A 20,478-nucleotide genomic window follows, 5' to 3' on the forward strand; every position below is an offset into this window, starting at 1 on the left:
ATTATCATGAATATATTTTACGTAAGACTTGATCTCAACAGAAGCAAAACATCAGGCATCTTTTCTGATCCTTAAAATCCCACTGAATCGTTATCAATTGTTTGCCAAATGAAGGTACAGGCAAACAACGACAGATCATTCGAGGTACTATCAATAAACATCCTTCTTCATGCCAAACTAGACTTAACACTAACCATATCCCCATCGACAAGCGTGTAAATCTCGGTGCAGTTTGTGGCCTAGATATCGAAGTGGTCGGCTTTTCCCAGTGGTCATAACCCTCAACCCCGGATCGATTAGATAATAGACGCACTCGGGAGATGGCCGCATTTTCCCAAGCCCTCCACTGAACCGGTGCGTTGTGCCCGAGCGATGCCACTCCAAACATCTTCCCCGCAAAGCGTCAGCGAGTCTTCGTTTCCGGTGAGGAGATTTTTGAGCTTCAGTAACAAACACGACATACCAACAGCAAGGGCATGTTTTACTACCAACGTTACATTTGCATATAGATGAGGGTCTACGAATAACAAAAAAGTGGTTCCTCTCTAACGGTGGAAGCACTAACCCTCCTCCTCCGGGGGGCCTTGACGGCTTTGGGAAAACGAAGCGAACCGGCAAGGCGAAGAGAAAATTTATGACCCGTGCACTCACTCCTAATTTATTGCTTTCCAAAAGGATCGACCTTTTCTGCTCTCTTTCTGTATGTGTGTGTCTCTCTCTCGTTCGTGGGGCCCGCGTCACCGTGCTTGCAACTTTCTCCTCCGGCAAGAACGCAAACGAAAGTGATAAAAACACGGCCGGCAGCAAATGTCCGGGCTGCAACCTCAAATTACAACCCACACCACGAGCGTGCAGTGTTTTGACAGCAAATGGGTAAATTAGTTCTTTTCGGGCGAGAAGAACATTTTGTCAGCTTTCCGGCACATTGATGCTCCGGCATGAATGAATGAATGATGCGCGGAAGGGCATTTCATGTCGATTTTTTTCTTTGTGTGTTTGTGTTTCTTTGGGATAAGTTGTGTATTGTGATCATGTTTTTTCCTCTCTCTTTTGAGTACTCATATTGCAACTACATTACATGAGTACATGTAATGTTAGACACAACATTACGCTACGCCCGTTTGGTTCGCAACTCTGGTGGTCATTGGACCGCCCGAGTAGCCACTGGTGGGTGGTATAGCATTTGACTTCATCCTACTTTACACAAAAAACACATTCTCATAGCAGAGGAATGCTTCCTGTTACTTCTACCTCCAACAACCCGCAGACCATGGTTCCCGCAATCAATAGCGCATGTTTGTTTCGGCGAGCGAGTTTTAAGGGCTTTGTTGTTCTTTGCAGTTTGTAGCGAATGGGGTATTTATTGAAAATTAGCGCCCCGATCGAAAACGACCGCGCCGTACCTTGTGCCACGAGCCGGAGCCGGCGGGCAGCCAGACAGGAAGGTGCAACGAAGTGCTCACTGGACGGGAGACGGCCGTACGAAGGCTCGTTAAATGTGCCAGTCACGATCTGATTTGAAAATTTGCTTTCTCAAACCACCCCAAACCTTATGGAACAGAAGCAAACACACGGAAGAACAAAAAAACACTCGATCGATAGTTCTACTATCGCACCGAGAACACCGTTGACCTGGGCCCAGACATCGACTTTACCCCTTTTTTTGCTAAGCGGCAACAGACACGAAACCACGGTGTGTGCGATGGGAAATGGGAAGGGAAGTTTTCCGTGTTTTAAAGCCCCTTACCGTAGACACACACACACACACCACCGCGCAAACGTCACTTTGAAAACGAGCGACATTCACGCGATGTTGTCCGATGTGTGTGTGTGTGTGTGTGTGTGTGTGTGTGTGTGTGGCGGGAAGTATTTCGGCGTGTCATAAAAATAATTACCCTTCACCGACACCAAGAACCGTACTTGCACAAGACCGCTGGTTTTGCTTCTGCCTGCCTGGCGCTAATTTTCTTCACTTCTCCCCCTTTCGAAAGGGAAACGGCTCACTCATTCTGGGAGCTCAAACGGGAAGAAAAGCCGGCCTCTATACACACACACGGGAAGGAAAAGCTTTAGAAGGTAAGGGAAAACACAACCAACTGGCAGCACCGTTGGACCCTCTTCGGTGTGTTTGTGGAAAGTTCGATTTAATTACAGTGTTAATTGATCATTGTTTGAGGTGCGACCCGGTTATTGTGTGTTGGGTGCTCGCTCATGCCCATGTCCCGTTTTGGGCAGGGCACTGTGTCCGTGTGTGTTGGGCCAGGGAGCTGCCACCGAATGGTAATTGATTAGCTCTGGAGGGCTGCTGAACGGCGACCAAAAGGAAATATCATCCCATTGTGTTTGGCGCTTTGGAAGGTGCGGTAAATGGGAACCAAACTGTGAGTGGGATTTTGAACGCCTATTTAAGGTCACTCATTTCTGCTAAAAATAGATATTTGTACATTAGATAATTATTTTAAAATTCCTTTTTACTCTAAGGTCTAAAAAAATCCATATGCAGCAGCAGCAGCAGCAGCTACTAAATCAAACTTTAACTCACAACTCAACGCTAATTAAATGGCTCGGTCCGCTAATAAGTTGGCCTAGTTTCACCGCACCACCCTTCACCTTTTGCAGTGACCGGGAAGGACGGGCGAGACCGAAACCAACGGCCAGGCGACACTTGCGTGCCACTAACAGGATTCTCATCATGTGGGCTGCATGAAATCATTATCCTAATGTGAAGCTTTTGTTCGCAGCACAAACACGCTGTATGTGTGTGTGTGTGTGTGTGTGCGAAGGGGGACACACTAAACAGGGGACAAGGTAGAAAAAAGCACTATCATTATACGCAGCTCTGGTGGTCCCTACCCGCAGGTCCCACTCCCGGTTCAGCTTGACGAGTGACAATTTGCCAGTGGCAGTACTGACACGAGGTCGTACACTACCGACTTGGATTCTAACAACAGTAGCTGCAATCGACTGCATCGTTAGCATTAGTCACTACGTATGTGTGTGTGTGTTCTGTGTCTCTATGATAGAAATAATCGAACCCTCGGAACGTTTGTTGGTGGTGAACGGTGTACAGCGGGGAGTACAGAGCTACTACTTACCAATTTGTCGTTCATCATTTGTTTCCATGAGCTTAGGGGTTGCCGTACGGTAGGGTCAGGTGAGGTGCCTAACAGACACTGTCTCTCTCTCTTCCTCTCTCTGGCTACTCCGCCATAATACGGTGTCCATAATTAATTGATTAATTAGAAGCAAAATCGTTAGCGCAGCGGGCACACTACCAGCGCCGAATTGCGTCATCCTTTACGAGTCCTACGGCGGGTGGCTGGAAATTACTGCTCACGACACCGGCTGAATGCGACTGCGGGTCGACTCCAAACGTGGGCCGTTCCGCTCGCTGGACTCACGTTTGTTTGCAAAAAATACTGCAAATTAGGTGCCGTTCAAGCTGGGCCGTTCAATTATGGTTTTATTGGTGTCAGCAAACTACCAATTTTGGATCGAAGTAGTTTACCGTAAGAAGTATCAGGCGGTGACCAGCAGGAGGGAGAAGGGAGCACACGTTAATCATGCTATTTAATTATCGAGTACTTGTCGGTTGTATTTCAACGGTTTTAAAACTTTTATTTCTTAATTGTTCGCCAAGCGGACAAGCGTTCAAGTGAGCTTAAAATACACATATTGGGTTGATGTTACCTCGCGAATTCGCGCTTGCAGTGAACAAAAAATCGGTTCAATCGATAGCATTTCCGCTTGCTAAAGCTCTTCCAACATAGCGCGACAGTAAGACTTCCCAACTCTCCTCACCGAAACATAAAGCATAGCGAACACAAAAGACGACACCCGCAAAGCGCGCTGGAAAGGAACGAACCCAACGCAGCAACACCAGCACCAACACAAAGCGCCATCGCTTCCTTACGTGGGGCGTGGTTTTTTTTCGGGGGTTGCCAGCAAACAACATCAAAGTCGGCGTCGTCGACCGTTCTCGCTTTCGTTCGCGCTGCCTGCCGGTCCCGCTTTGGCGCTTGCTCCGGCTTGCTTTGGATACATGCCTTCCAATACCCCCCAGCCGCCCGGCCGCTCATGATCACAATTTATCAACCTCTTCTTACGCACCCCGCCGCAGCAGCAGCAGCGCAAGCGCGTTCGTTGCTTTCGTTTCCAACTGTTTTTTTTTTTTTTGCTTTTTCGGGGGGATGCGTTTTCCTCCCCAACACAGTGTGGCCACTAGGGGGAGAGGAGAGGTGGGGCCGCAAACATTACACAAATACAAACAAGCGAATGATCTTATGCTGGAGTGGGTTTCATTCACGCACGCACACATAGGCGGAACGAAGGGACAGCATTTGTCCGGTCGCTTGTTGTTTGTTTTACTGAGCCGCGCTGGTCGCCGAGTGCGTGTGTTGTTGTGTAAAGGCTCTCGGCCGTCCCTTCAACCGTGCTCCGTCACCGTCCATTTGACGCAGTGGCTGGCTGTGTGTGCTCTCACGCGGAACGCCATCGATTCGAGCGCTGTTTCGCCATTACTGTTACTGTCCCTGCGTGTTCGTAGGTTTCGCACGGTTTTCGCACCATCGTCCTGGAGTTGGACGGTGGTAGTCGAGTGTCTCACTGGGTCGTTAATGGTAGTGCCACTGCTCTAGGCTTTAGGTGTGTTCGTTGAAACATCGCCTTGCTGTATCTGTTTGCCATCACGTACAAAACACATTTTGTGGCATTCATTCCATCTGGAGCTGTGGAGCTGTGTATCGATCGAACGCCGTTGGAACGGTTACCAAAACGCTAATACATTCATTTACCTTCGGCACAAGGGTCCCCCACAAAACGGGGCAGGTCTCGCTCGTCAATCCGTCAATAAGTTGGAAGCCCTCTGAAGCTTTAACGCTTTAGCGTGCTTTTCCTATAAGAGCGGGATCCAAAACGACCCAACATCATAAACGATGCGCAAACGGTGGCCACACGGTAGGGGCGTTCTTTGTGCCGTGATTTTTACGACCCTACCGGTTTTTATCGGGGTTCGCTCGGTCTTGGTCACCGTGAGTCACCGTAAGCACCGAAGCTACCGAGGAGGATGGATTGGATTGGAATTGACACCGGAGCTAATTATCGGTGCCATAAAGCAGAGGGCACCATGGTCATGGTTCCCGGGAATTTTAGTGCGATTTTTTATCGTTCTTCCTTCTTTTTTTTTTTCGCCAACACCACCACCATCGACTATAGATTTTCCTGGAAGGGAAAAGCCTCCACACAGTGCTACTGTTCTTAACTGGCGGGTGCTTTGGTGCTGAATCTGATCGCAACAAGATCCAGCAACGCTCTACGATGCATTCTGTGGGTGAGAAATCATAAACACGAATCGCGCAAAACGCCAACCAAGAAGACCGAAGGAGAGAGAGAGAGAAAAAAGATCGGAGGGACCTCTGACGAACGAAGGGAACGACCGGCCTGCACAGCAGAGTGTCTGTGTGTGTGGGGATTTGGCGGGCATGAGTGGGGACGCCTTTTGACAAGTTTATTGACAAAAACGCCAACTTATGCATCAGCTCTGGTTGATCGCGCCGTTAGCACACCCAAGCAGAGCGCTGCGCAGGCAGATCAAAGAATTAGCCGGTGTGAAGGGTTTAGGGCTCCCCGTTGCACCATCTCCCCCCCCCCTCCCCACCGTCTCTGTGTTGCTCGGTGTGCGCGCGTTCGTCTCGCAGTTAATCGGTTCATTTAACGGGAACAGAGTGCGGCATCCAGCATGGCAAGGCAATTAACTACCACGGTCACCCGGCCCTTTCTGCTAGCCCTCCCTCTCCCCTCTCACTACCAATTCGATGGGGCGACCCGAGTAGAACTCGCACGCTTCTGAGAAGTGACGATTTGGGACCCCGCGAGAGCCTAATTAGCTGCCTCGCGCTGCTCGGTGCCGGTCAATTTGCGACGGAATCGATTTGAATGCGACTCCAAAGAAACGGGCAGAGGGGTGGTGTCAAGGGTGACCAATTTCTGCACTTTTATGCAAAGCGGCAAAGATGCAATCGGTACCAAGCCGGTGCAACGCAGCGTTCTTTTCTGCATCGTTTCCATCGTTGCCGCTCGCTCGGTCGCTCGATGCAATTATGCTTTCACCGCGACCCGCCTCATGTTTCCACCCTCACAGCATCCTTAGGTTTGGGTGTTGTTGGCATTATGATGTTGCATCACCCGAACCCGAAACTGTTTGATGCGCGCTCGCACACATTCATCAAAGCGATTTCACAGCGACGGCACACCAAATCATAGTAATGTTTGGTAATTAATGTTGCAATTTGTACCGCAAAGTGAGTGTTTTACGTGCCTGGTTGCTTTTCGCACTGCACACACCGACACACAAAACAGTGTCCCACTCCCAGCTGCCGCCTTTCGGGATGGCGGATTTGTTTTGGCACAATCGAGGCAGTTTTGTTGCGATTTCTTCTTCGCTCTGTCAACTGAAGCACCTCACAAAACGCCCGCTAATGCTCACTAATTACCTGTCACGAATGTCACCGCGCAGATCGCTTCTACAATCTGTCACGGAGAGTGGCAGCGACACTACCCCATACGGTTGACATCTTTATTGCCCAACAGGATTTGGGCGGTTTACTGTTTCTACGGTCGCTGGTCGTTGGCCGCTGATCTGGATCCAAGTTTTGAAAAGTGAAAGATTTCTAGCGACGGATCCTTTGGCTTTTCCGTTGCGGCGCACTTCAATCCTACCGACGATCATCCGGCCCTGGCCAACACTCTCTGTCTATTCTCTCCCTTTCTCTCTCTGTATCTTGTAACATTGCCTAGCCGCCAAAATCGTTCTCTTCATTTTAATTTTAATAATTTTATTGCCTCGCGAACGAGACGATGCCCCAAATGGTCGGGTGGAAATGGATTGAAATAAAACATAACAACGAGCGAGAGGAACCTAAAGAGCACAACCAACAGCACAACAGCAACAACAAAAAAGCGCGTCATAATAATAAGCATGTCCGTGGAACATCGCATCCGCCCGGGCACCACGGCACCCCATTAATGAAATAAAAAAAAAAAACGGCGCACTACGAACGCTCGGCAGCTTTAGCGGGGAAACGGGAAGGTTCCGTGTGTCTTCCCGGTGTTTCCATATCATCCCGGTTTGTGCGCGCCGCCTTTCATATCCGCCGCGCGCGCGGATGTGATCGCGGGCGCATGCAGCAGCAGGCGGCTTGTTTCGGCTAACCAAAGAAACCTCCGCGCTGCCGCGTAATATGTTATCATTTAATTTAATATTTCTTCCCCCTGTGGGTATCGGTCGGTGCGAGTGACGACGCTTTTCATGGCGGCGAGCGATCGGGCGGGGGGATTTTTTTCCCTCTCGACCGTTCTTCGGACTTTGGCCAAAAACAAAACAAAAAACCGGGGGCTTTGTTACGTGAAATGCCTGTTTTTCTATATACATATGAGTGTCTGGGTCGGTCGAAACCCGTCGATTCGTTTCTCACTCGGATGTTAATTAGTGTCGTTGTCGTTTTGAAGGCTTACGTGTTGGTCGGGTGGGTTTGTCTTTTTCTCCCCCCGGTTGGGTTTTGAGGATCGTTTGAGAGATAGTGTTGCTTTTTCGTTTTTTTTTTTGTGTGTCTAATCGTTGGGATTTCGGGCAACCGGAAAATGGCTACTGTTTTTTGCTTTTCAATAATTTTCATTTAGTACAACTCGTGATCGTATAGCAGAATGATAATAGTTTAAATGGCTCTATTTGTTTTCCAACCACTCATCAAACCGTCTGGAGACAAAACGTTATGTTTAATCGAAGACCCAACAATTATATTTAATTATTTATTACGTACCCTCCATCAACAGACGCACGAAACGGAGTAACATTTCAACTTTCCAACAAACCTTTCAATGCTTCAACCTCACCATTAAAACAAAGCAGAAAGTGAGCAATCGGCTGCTTTTGCCAGCCCCGGGCCTTCCAAATCAGGCCCCTCGAATGGCATCTCATTGAGGAGGAAATTAGATCTCAATAAAGTTTTATGCTTTTATAGCAGCACCACCACCGCTAAACAGGAGCAAAAAAAACATACGAGCCACCAAAAAGGAGGTGCCGCCGCGTACCGAAGCACCCGGGAGATGATGATGTGTCTGTGGCCTGTAGCCCGTAGACTACCGGTCGGGGGAAGGGAGCTGGGGCCTGAGGGAAGGCGATTATTGCACGTACCGCATAGGGGGAAAAGCGCGCAATGGTAAAGATCAATCGGTCGGATTCGGACACCGTAATCGAACGGTCGGTCGGTCGGTCGGTCGGTGTGTTGGCCTTTGATTGAGCCTGCCCGTAGCATTTTGTTGTTTGTCTTCAATTTTAGCGTTGCAATTAACAAATTGTACTAATGTTGCCCTGACCTTTTCTCGCTCACTCACTCCGTTTCTCTTTCTCTCCTTTTCTTTCTACAGAACAATCGCATTTAAACCTGTTCGCCAACCGACCGCAGCCAAAGAAGAAAAGGAAATCACGGACGGCGTTCACCAACCATCAGATCTTCGAGCTGGAGAAGCGGTTCCTGTACCAGAAGTACCTGTCACCTTCGGATCGGGACGAGATAGCGGCCGCCCTCGGCCTGTCCAACGCACAGGTAAGTGTGTCATTCGCGTGCAGGCTATCCGGCAACAGCCCCTGTTTCCCCAACGTCCGCAACTTTTTCCCCACTCTGTCAGACCAACATTACAACAATTTTCACTAACTGAGCGCGTACGCTTTCTGCTCCCCCGATTCACAGGTCATCACCTGGTTCCAGAACCGACGGGCCAAGCTGAAGCGCGACATGGAGGAGCTGAAGAAGGACGTCGAGACGGTGAAGGTGCTGTCCGCGCACAAAACGTTCCTGGAGAATGTGAACGATATGAACATTCTCAAGAAGAAAATCATGCACGACGACGGTGGCAGCCCACAGAAGTAAGCTTCTTCACGCTCACGCGGTGAATAAAAACCCCGCGAAACCAACCCAGGAACTTAACCGTAGCAAACTTTTCCTCGCAAACAGCGCATCCTTCCTACATCCCCACGGTCTGGATAGAGTGGCGTAAGTGTGCAAAGGGCTCTACGCACTTTCGCAAGTACAGCAGCGGAGTCGACCGGCTCCCGCTTGTGGCAATATTCGATTTTAAACCGTCTGTTAGTGTGTTGGCCCGCACGTTTTGAATGCTATGGTGTGGCCACCGTCTGTGTTCACCTCAACACCATACGGGAAGGATCCTATCTTCTTGTTCAGTTTTGTACATATAGCGAGTAAATGAATATGTGATGTTTTGATTTTGGGAACGTTCTTTCTGTGTATCTGGCAAGACGCAACGGTGGCAAGACTGCAAATCAGATTTTAGACCTGTACATGTGTAACACTCACGCGTAATTATTTTAGCTAGAGGTAGCGACCGATTCAGCACCGATTCAAAGATGAAGAAAAGTATTACTATTGAACGTAACAAAACCATATTATATTGGTGGGCGAGCGCCCCTCTTTGTTTGCCGTTTTGTACTGCAGATTAGGTTAGGTTACTGTTGTGTGATAACTGCTCGCGTTGACGCGTTGGAGATGTTTTTTTTAAATATGTTTTTTTTCTTAAGGTCCTAACGAACGCCAACTCCTGTTTGTTTGTTTTGTATGACCGGCGGGAAGTTTGTGTAGATATGTTTCTCATAGAAGAAGATACAGAACTGGTATGGCAGCGTTCGGTTGGAGTGTAGTATGTGAATGTGTAGAATCATCGCAAGCCCCCTTGTCCGATCGATGTGAACAGAGCTCAACCCAAGGCTGCGTAGCGTATGTAGGTATCTTAATTTAAAAGCACTAGCAAAATATGTAGCAGGAAAATCTCACCCAAACGTGTACTACCGATAGCAAAACTTCTCGCAACACATCCTCAGCTTCTGTAAGGCCCAGTGTATTTCGTGATTGTAAAGTTTATAGACGTAAGAAAGGCTGCTAGCTGTACACGTAAACCCCAGCTAGGATCTAGCAAACGTCCGTCTCGCGCGTCACTGATGTAAAACTGTGACCAACGAAACCTTCGTAACCCATGTGCAAGAGTGTACAGACGAATTGGAAAAGAAAACATCAAGAAATACATGAAAATGAACACTCAGAGTTGATATGACTCTAAAACTTAAACGGTGTGTACTGTTTCGATTTCCGTGTCGTTTGGCACATTTCATCCTCCAGTGGGAATACAGCGGTAAGTGACGAACGTGTCGTGCGAGTGTATGAAAGAAATGAAAGAACACGGGAAGGAAAAGTAATGACGTGTTGACAAACGTAGGTCACAAGCCGCATGTTCGACCGCAGCGGTAGAAATTGAAGGTTCATTTGGTTCAGATTGTTACATTTATTGCTGACAGTGGTTTTTGAAGCACCGACAGTGATCGTTATTTGATAAACTGTCTTGTGAGTTGTGATAATGGATGTGGCGGCAGAATGATGATGCCCAAAGGATTTCGAGGTGCATTCTATTTTCAGTGGAAAGCGTTTATGACCCGACGAAACAATCATCACCCTCGAAACAATTAGAGCACATTCACAAGCTAAATGTTTAATGTCGATTTAATTGTACACATTTATCAGGATGTTGCTGCTTTTTTTAATATGTTTGGTATGGCCTTCATGAAAACTTATATTTGTATCATACATCAAAATAATACCTTTGCACATACTTTGCTTGAACAATCTACAACAATGCTAATTTTTTGGCTCAAACTTGGTATAATTCCTGAACACATAATTCTTTCATATGATTCTTAAATTCTAGTTCAACATTTTTTTAGCATTCTATGTTACTAATTTTGTTACTCCTCAAAAAGTCTATTAGTCATTCGGATGAATTATAAATACTATGAACGCTAATCAGATGAATTTTCTATTTAGAAATATCAATCACAGCTATCTTTTGCATATCAGGAATAATTTCAAACAAATATTCGGAAGTCTTCAGATGCACAATTCATCATATTGGTGATCAAGCGTATATCAAAATACAAAATATTGAGCATGATTCTAATGGCATTGTTTCAATATTTCTCAAAAAAATTATTTATTGATATATGCTAGTTATGCTTCAAATAATTCACGGTTAAAAAGTTTCTTCACACATCAGAAAAAATCACATCAGAAAATGTGGTACAACCCTTCGGAATGTTACAAACGTTTTGTGACAGAAACTGATGAGATAGAACTCTATAAGTCTCATATATAACAATCGGTGTTTTTTTTTATATTTTCTATGTTGAATTCATACTTCAGTGTTATATTACCAATGGATGACATTCGAAGTTTTATTTTATTTTCACAGGGGTTTAAACACAGTCCTTCATTCATTATACTCCGTTAGATCTCTGTTAATTTTAATTTTAATCTTTCAAAAAATCTATTCTTTTTTTTATATTCATAAATTTCAACAGTTCTCTTTTACAATTCAACTTTATCATTGTATGATCTTCTTCTCCTTCTTTTGGCTGCAGGATAGTCAGTCCTACATATGGCGGCACGGTCCATTTGGGGCTTGAACTTGATACTTAATTTCACTTAATACAATAAACAATACAACACTACAATACGAGGAACGGTCCATAAAAGAGCAGAACCCAAAGACATTATCAACTATTCGTTAATTTGTTACAAAATGACAAGTAAAGAAAACATTAGATATCATTAAAGACCTTACTGTTGCAAATATTTTTTGTGCAAGTGTTCATGAATAATAACTAAATAGAACATGAGGATTAATTATGAAAGTCTTAAGTATTTTGACTGTAAATATTAAACACACCGGTTTAAAAGCAATGGTTCATGTCCAATGAGACTAATTTTCCTTTTTAAGATCGCAGGCTGAAATTTCAGCTCATCAACTTTGTGCATTGTTTAGCAGTTTTCGAGAAGCTATCAAAATGGGTATAATGTACAGGTGGGCTTATCTCAAGGTGCATGTATTTAGAAGGTTGATTTTTATCGCTTCTGCTTCTGAATGAAGATTTTATAATTATGTTTGAGCAAAAGGTTTCATCTGTCCTGTCGTTCAAATTTGGTTATAATAAAACATGCGACAACCTGGTCTACATTCCTTTTGATTCTAGATTCCACCGCCTGATCTCTTTAATGCATCTTGGGATAAATGAAAACACGACCTTGTGTTGCATTTTTTCGAGCAGGTACTCAAATCTAATTTTAGCTTTAAGGCTGAAATAATACAGGCTGTAAATCGCAGATTACTTTTGGAGGTGTTGGTTTTGTAAGCTTTAAAAACCTGTTTCGATCGTTTTGTACCTATAAGAATGTTTAGATATCAAGATAATCTTACATATCATGCGGTTAGAATTATAGTCCAAACAACTGTTATAGACTTTTTTTTAAGTTTTAATTAATTGACCATCGTACGGATTGAAAAGGCTAAAATCTCTTAAAAGATCCTTACAGTTAGTGAAATTAACAAACCAACATAGTTTACACAATGTGTGTCGCTGTGAAAGTAAATTTGTTTTAGATTGATGTATTACTCCAGTCCCCCTTAATAGAAGCTGGAAATTAGGAGAGCTTTCTCAAGTCACCCCTAATTTACCGCTTGCTAAAGCTTTTAAAAAATCGTGACGCTTTTATTACAATTGATTTGCATGATAAAACTGGCCTGGTTTATTCGTTTATGTACTACTACAACGCCAAGAATATTTCAATTCCCATCCAAAGCGTTCTACCCAGTAGCCATCACAACTAGAATATAATAGCACAATTGTTTGTGATAGTGATATCAAATCCCTAAACCAGGTAGCCATATGCCCCCTTAATGAGAACGGGTTCAAGCTACTCTTCCCAATAGAGTTAATTTCACCCCGTTTATCCAATCAGCTGCCCGGTTATGATCTCAATTAACTTCAATCACATCAAGTCGCTTAGGGATGTGCACGCTATGGGTAGGCGGGTATCGAGGTATCAAATATCCTGAGACACTGTCCAGCTGACGAACGAGCCGGGCGGCCATTTAAGCATCATTTTCTCGCCGCCAAACAGCCCTTTTTCGTGGCTCGGGTTCCATTCTCTGCCTACCGCCTTGATTGGGTGGCCCCGCGCGTGAGAGTCGCTGCAGCGAGGAAAACTCCCAAATAATGATGGGTTAGCTTATTATCCTACCCAATGAGCGCACCATCAAGCTTGCAGCTGTTCGGTTGCCACCGCGGAAAACCAAAACCCCGCCGAAACGCCGAAAGAAATCATCCCCGACTGCGGGGACGTATGCCACCCGGTGCGACAACGTATCCACGCTGTCGGTGATGATGGGGAGGATGATATTTGAAAACAAAACCACAGTCCCAGCCAGCCCAGGGAGGAGATTATGATGGCTTTATTAAATAATTGAGTAGAAGCGCTCTGGCCGCACCGTTCTTGCGGGGCAGCGTTTTTAAACTTACCCTTTTTCACCGGTTTCTTTAAAAAATACACGGCGGTGTGGTCTCCAACGGTGAATGTTTTTCGTTGTTTGTTAGGCATCCCTGGGTGAAGGGTAGATGTGCCCCGTGAGACCACACGCGGTCCGGCTCGGGCTCGGCCGGGTGACGTGCGAAGCGAGAGACCGAAACACGAAAAGCGAGAAATTATCAAATTTAATAACAATTCGTTACACACGATTCGTTGGCATTTCGAAGCTCCAGCGGGAAAGCGTTGCACTGCGCGGGAAGGTGTTACAACCGAGCAAAAGTGGCCGTATCTTCACCAAGGTGCTATTAGTCGTTTGTTAATCGAAACGCCCTTGAGCAGCCAAACTGGAGGACCCAACACTCAGTGGGCCACCGTTGGAACCGATGCTGCCTAGTTCATGACAACAAAAACAACAACAACGGAACGTATCCTTCTCCGGGAGGGTAAGAGAAAGCAGTAATAACCGGAAAAGTGGTTATCAATCCAAGGCGCGTCCAAAAACCGGGGGGAATCGAGCCAGCTGGTGGATGACCGTCGAATATATTTAAATACGCCAACGGATCAAAGAATACGAATGAAATCGTATCATCCTGATCGTTCAATTCATTCGTACAATTCAAATGATTGAGCCGAGCAAACTGCTGTACTGACCCATCCAATGGGAACGCACCGAGGCAGGCAGGCAAATTGTATTTACGTGCCCGTTTCGATTGTGGCACGGCTGCGGAATCGATTCAAAATGGTGTTTGTATGTTTTCCTTTCAGGACCCCGTAGGTTTTCTTTATAAAGAAGCAGTAAAAAAGAGAACAACACGGCAGCTCGAAAAAGGGCGTTTTGGTAATTGGAAAACGAACGGAATCCTAAAAACACATCACCGCAAACGCTCTTGTGGCATGGGATGGATGTTTGTAGATTAAGCGACCTTGGTTGTTTGGTTTGGCTTGTGTGAGGATGAAAGGGGTTTATTACCGCTCAGTTTACACAAATCAGGGTGGTTTTATTACATTCTGTTCCAGATGCTTTTCTCATGTGTGTGACATCGTTTAAAAGAAAACTCAGATAGCAGTTCAATCCCACAGTGAACTGCAGCCAATCGTAAAAATAATCATCGTGTGGGTTTCTGCGGTCATGGGGATAGGGGGTTGTTTGGGTCGAAAAATTAATTACAATAATACACCCATCTGCTAAGTGCTGGTTTCGATTGTAATGGAAAGGAAAGTATAATTGCTTCATTATGCCAAAGAATGGCAGTAATGTTTCATTTCACGTTGAGGACATTACGAAACAATGTGGTGGAAAAAGATGTTATGATAATTTATTGCATTTGCATATCAAATTTGCATTGCTGGCAAGTGGCCAGCCGTCTGGAGACAAATTCTTTAACAAAGTGAGGTGAAAATGTTTGACTTTATAATTTGGGCGATATCAGCTAAATGGTGACGGATAGAGTCATCTTGTTGATTTCATTTCGATTACTAGAGAACTTAATTAAGTTTGAATTCCGAACCAAACTGCTAGGAGAATGTTAACACATAAATGTTAATAATATTGATGGTCTATTTTGTCTGGCCGCATTAATACTCTGACTCAACTATTGGGACTTAATTACTTCGGTGAAATTTAAGTTCTTTTTCGACTTTCTTTTATACAAAAAAATATGCCCAGCCCTATATGTGGAGAAACGTTTCAAATGAGAAAATCATTCAGGTTGTATGAACCGGCCTGAGTTTAATAAAGCATTTTACAATCATTAGCCTATCCTAGAAAATCCTGTATCGTATAAGAGTTATCGTAAATACTCGTTGCGGCGACGTATACCCTCAATGGGGCCTTGCTATTTCTACTCGAACCTTGTGAAGTATGGTCCGCGCATAGAAACCAATGAAGCAACCAAAAACGATTTTTGTTCCCAAGCCTTGGTCGCAAAAGTCTTGTTCGCAAAATTCTTGGTCGCAAAAGTCTTGGTCGAAAAAGTCTTGGTCGCAAAAGTCTTGGTCGCAAAATTCTTGGTCGCAAAAGTCTTGGTCGCAAAAGTCTTTGTCGCAAAATTCTTCGTCGCAAAATTCTTGGTCGCAAAAGTCTTGGTCGCAAAAGTCTTGGTCGCAAAATTCTTGGTCGCAAAATTCTTGGTCGCAGAATTATTTATACATCACAAGCCGCGAAAAGAAATAACATTGTCCAATGGATGGTTAGCTGAAGCATATTAATAGAGTCGAGACTTTGCGTGTTTTTAGTTATAGGGGCCCTCACACACATAATCAAAAATAGTAAAAATAGTAGCAAAATACATACAAATCTAGTATCAAATTGATTTCAATTAGAAGTTATGTTACTAAAAAAATGAACTGAACTTCCAGTTTGGAATCAATCTTCCAATCGCAGGAATTCTGTTACAGTGTTCTTTTGTTACCTCACAATTTCTCAAACTAAACCTTGCTGCTCGACAAATAAAACAATAGATGTGACCATCGCATTCCAAAAATAAATCAAGCGACGAAGCGTACAACGAATTGATTTATTTATTTGCTAAATCAATATCAATCACACCACTTGCCTCCAAGGCTGGATTACTTTACCGTTGCAGTACAAGAATGACCAGATTATCTTTTATTTTTGCGTTTGTTTCAGATGGTACAAAAAACAAACACAACAGCAACAAAGTGTACCGCTTCACCCCAAACCGGGAGTTCCGGGAAAAACAGCAGTAGCTCTGGCGTGATTTCCGGCCAGGCACTGCAGCTCACCATAAATAAAGACAAACTGCCTTTTAAACACCGTTCTAGTCACACGATTTGTTATGTAGATGCGATTATTTATGGACTCCCCGTTGGGAGTTTGGTGCACGTGATGAAGAACGCAACGGCCCTTGCCTCGTCGCTTCGAATGGTCGAAAACGAGGGATACGACCCAGTCAGAAAAGGTACCTAGAGATTGCTTAGTTTAATGAAAATGAACTCTCTTTAAGCAGCAGTGCAGCATTTTCTTACAACGGCCACAAGCAGCCAATCTTGGCATGTGGCCAATCGCCACCGGACTAGGTCACAAATTAGCGGTATTGGCGTTTGGGAAGAAAGAGAACACACGTCAGGAAGGGACAAGCGCAAGAAAAGCAAGAAAATGTGCTCTTAATTAATTCGTACACCTCTGCATTATATTACAATCAGCAGTGTTGCACCTTTTCCTCCCTCACTTGCGCCACCCACCGAGGGCCACGTGTCTTACGTGGTGCGTGCAGCAGGACGTGCTCTTGAGTTTGGAGGTTTGGTCCCTTGTTAACTGAACAGTTTCTGATACACGGTGCGTGGTTGCTTTGAGCACAGCAGCAAAAAACTACAGCGTATAATAACGATAACAACATCATGCTGACTAACTTGTTTGCTGTGAAACCGTTCGCTGAAGGAAACCGAATACGGGTTCGTGGATGATGACGGATGTCTTATTATTAAAAATTCAAACTACACCTTGCTGGCCCCTCCCGAATAGTACAAGACGCACGACCGCACAGTCTTGCAAAATGCTTGGGACGATCAAAACCTCCTTTTTGTGGCTGCGTTTTACTGCTGGAGTTTTTATCCTCACCACCTTGAATCAAGAACGTAGCGAAAGAAAGAAATGTATATGGGAACTAACCATACTACCGGGCGGCACGGACATACAAAAAAGGGGGAAAGCACCTGTGCCGCTTTGTTTGCTGCTTCGTTAAATATGTAAAATATTGACTGAGTACATGTAATATCGGTATTAATTTTATGTTGATTTAGCACAGTTTTTTCTTCGCTTGATTTTTCCCTGAGCACTCGCATGGAAGCTCCTACCAACAGCAAGAGTGGTATGGTAGAGTATTCAATTCCAATTAGTAAATCGATATTTGCCGCCCCATGCTACTTCATTACCCCCTTCATTACCAGTACCCAGGTACCGGTGTACGAATAATTCATTTTAATGAAGTTTCTTCGAGACGAAGCACCACTCTAGCTGGCAGGATTTGGGAAGTAACTGGGGCATGGAGATAGGATTGCATGTGCTATGCCATCGTTAAAGCTACTAACTACTGACAACGTGGAACCGAAAACAGATTGGATGGCGTGAGGCAACTGTGTGTTTGAATATGTGTGTATGTGTGTGTGTACCTCTGTAATGCTGGATTGAGAATCGGTAGTCGTCGTCACACGTGAAAATCCAATGACGACTTGACAGCTGTCAAGCACGGCAAACAGACCGTTGGGGGCCGTTTTGGGGTCCGATTTGGGTGGCGAGCACACTGCGTGAACCACTCACCGACAGACTCGGACATTTAATTAATGTGGCACGATTGATGGTATTTGCCGGTGGCAGAATATCGGTATGTTTAAGTGTAATTAGGAATCTGGTTACACAGACACATGCTGGCAGCACTTAGCGTTATATTGTGTTCGACTTTGATAGAGCAAGGAAAGGGCAACGATTTCATACGAGTTATTTTTATACAAGTTACCAAACAATTGTCCCAAAAACTATGCCTCACATTAAACATTCATTATTGGAAATAAAAAATCGGTTCCGATCAACATGAAATTACCGGAAGAACAATAATCGTGCTTGGAAAGTGTTTATTCCTCCAATAATTAAAGATTTCTTTCGCCCTTTCATGCGATGTGCTTTTAAAAACCAAACATGAAAGTCGGACATGCAGCAAACCTCAATTTAGGCTCCCTTTTTAGCCGTGACTCGGTCGCTTTTCATCTCGATTGGCTAATTGCTAAAAATATATTTAATATCGCTTCCGAACCGACCAGCCGCTCCGCACCCCACTCCGCTCCGTACCGTACTGCAACGAAACAAGCTCCCAGCATGTCGATCGATCTATAAAATCGCTGAAAACATCAAATCCATCGTCTATTTGTGCTTTCCCTTCCGCAAAACCGATCAGCTCGGTGGCCAACGCTACGTCCCGGATCGCCACCGTCGATCGTTCGTAATTGCCTTCGTTTAGCCATGATCGTTTGCGCGATGATGATCAGCGAATCATTGGAGGAGCCGATGATCTCGACATCGTAGGATGTCGGCGATATTAGAGAGGAAATTCGACAAATAGCGCCGTACCGAACCGGTAACACCCGGTGCACCAGACGGTGGCATACTCTAGTCGGCAGCATATTTGTGATGGATCGGTCTGCAACGGTTTGCAATGGAAAACCGATTTACAGCGATCAGCTTGCCGGACTGCCGGTGTAAGCCGACTGTTCGATTAGCAGCAAAAGCAAGTGTTTGAGCGCACCGTCCAGCGCTGGATCGTTAATTAAAGATTTCAATCTTAATTATTTGTATTTTTACTTTTTATTTCCATTCCGTGCGTGTGCCTATATATATATAGGGAATGGTGCAACAAGTTGAAGAGCAATAGGAATCGACTACCGTTGTAGCGTTTCAACTAATAATGCTTTCTCTGTTATTTGTTAATAGTAAATATGTTAACGGCTATGTTTTCTATTAGCTACAACTTTGATAAAAAATAACACAAGAATTTCTGTTTGTTTTATTATTATCAGATATATTTAAGTATGATCCTTTAAGATTCATCTGTTCACTATCAAATCGAACATCATTTTTGCTGTTTCGTGTGGCTTAAATAATTTATCCTATTTTTCTAAAATTCATTGCTTATATGTCCAGGACAGGATACCATCACCAGTTGTCTGCATTCGCATTATACTTCAAAATCTGGAAATTTCCTGAATATGCTTTGAAGATTTAAATGAATACAAGCAGCATAGAAAATCAAACCAATTTGCTGAGAAACATAAGGCTGAACCTAGTGAAATGACGTTCATACTCGGATCTCAAACTGATTGCGATTGCGTGGAATATTTGGTGGGTTCTACAATCACAAGGTAGGCAATAGTGCGACAAATAAACATAAACAAATTAAAAACCCTAAAGTGCTGTGAAGTGCTAGTTCCAAAGAACAAATATGATTGCTAACTGATCTAGGTATAAGCAGTTTCGTCAGCTGGTGGTGTTAGGAGGCTATAATAATGTAATAATGCTGTAATGCAATTTAGTGTCGCTTATATTTGCTTCTCTTATACAATCTTTTTTTCTTAATCCTGCAGTAAAGATTTTCTCTGAAAGATCAACAAAAAATATAATAGGATATGCTATTCTCTTTTTACTAGAATATTGCAGAAATGAGAGAGAGAGTGCTTATAAATTGATGAGATGAGTTTTCATGATTCAAGCCATTACTATTTACGAATTGAAAACATTCCTTTAAGAGAAATTTTCCAGGAAATAATACATGCCTGTTCATCAATAAGTAAATATTTGTATTTTAATCTGTAATGAACATATTTGGAATTGCAAAATTTGCACTCTAAAACAATGTTATGTGTTCATATACAAACAAACTGTTCGTCTATAAATTTCTAACAAATCTATGGTATGTAATAGATTCTTTTCACTACGCTTATCTATGTTAAGCTTAAATATTAAGTTAAGTTTAAATGTTAATAAACGCTACCATCAATTTTGATTGAGTAAAGAAGCAAAAAAGAAATATTATCATGCACTAAAAATATGAATACATCATCCAAATTCAATCTAAAGTGAAGAATAGAATAGCTGAGCTGCAAATTGAAAACATCATTGTAGCCAAACTTCAAATTTTCATCAATAACAGATGCTGTAAAAAAGCAAATTATGCTTGTACTTACCGTTTTCACGTGGAAATCCTACACAAGAACGACGTTAGTTTTTGCATGTCTGTGTTATTGTTCCTAAATGATCCATTCATTCAGAATTGAGTGATTTGAGCTGCAACAAATAAAAGTAAACAGCGTAATTGAAAAATGCTAATCATATTCAATTTCCGAATCTTCCGCAAAAACGAAAAACTACAGTCATGACACAGTGATAGAAAAAACCTACTGAACAGATGATTGTTAACTAACTTGCTTCACCTCATTACTTGTGATGGTTACTTCTTCAAAATCACAAACGGCACTTATCACATTTTATTAAATTTAAAATTAGACAAAAAAAAACAACAATTCGACACATTTTGATTTCACTCTC

At 43.8% G+C, this 20,478-nt stretch overlaps 2 protein-coding genes across 2 annotated transcripts in view; one reads left to right on the plus strand and one right to left on the minus strand.

The window, feature by feature from the left end:
- LOC4576841 (homeobox protein B-H1) overlaps positions 1-10,136 on the plus strand; it is a 28,853-nt gene extending 18,717 nt beyond the window's left edge. Inside the window, exons 2-4 of the mRNA XM_001230937.4 lie at positions 8,425-8,603; positions 8,748-8,923; positions 9,012-10,136. Of these exons, the coding sequence (XP_001230938.4) occupies positions 8,425-8,603; positions 8,748-8,923; positions 9,012-9,054 (398 nt within the window). The 3' untranslated portion in view covers positions 9,055-10,136. The remainder of the gene's footprint in view (positions 1-8,424; positions 8,604-8,747; positions 8,924-9,011) is intronic.
- LOC5667758 (uncharacterized) overlaps positions 1-20,478 on the minus strand; it is a 549,880-nt gene that overhangs the window by 353,762 nt on the left and 175,640 nt on the right. The window lies entirely within an intron of this gene.

The sequence above is a fragment of the Anopheles gambiae genome, chromosome 2 (assembly GCF_943734735.2).
Source record: "Anopheles gambiae chromosome 2, idAnoGambNW_F1_1, whole genome shotgun sequence".
NCBI classification, from domain to species: domain Eukaryota; kingdom Metazoa; phylum Arthropoda; class Insecta; order Diptera; family Culicidae; genus Anopheles; species Anopheles gambiae.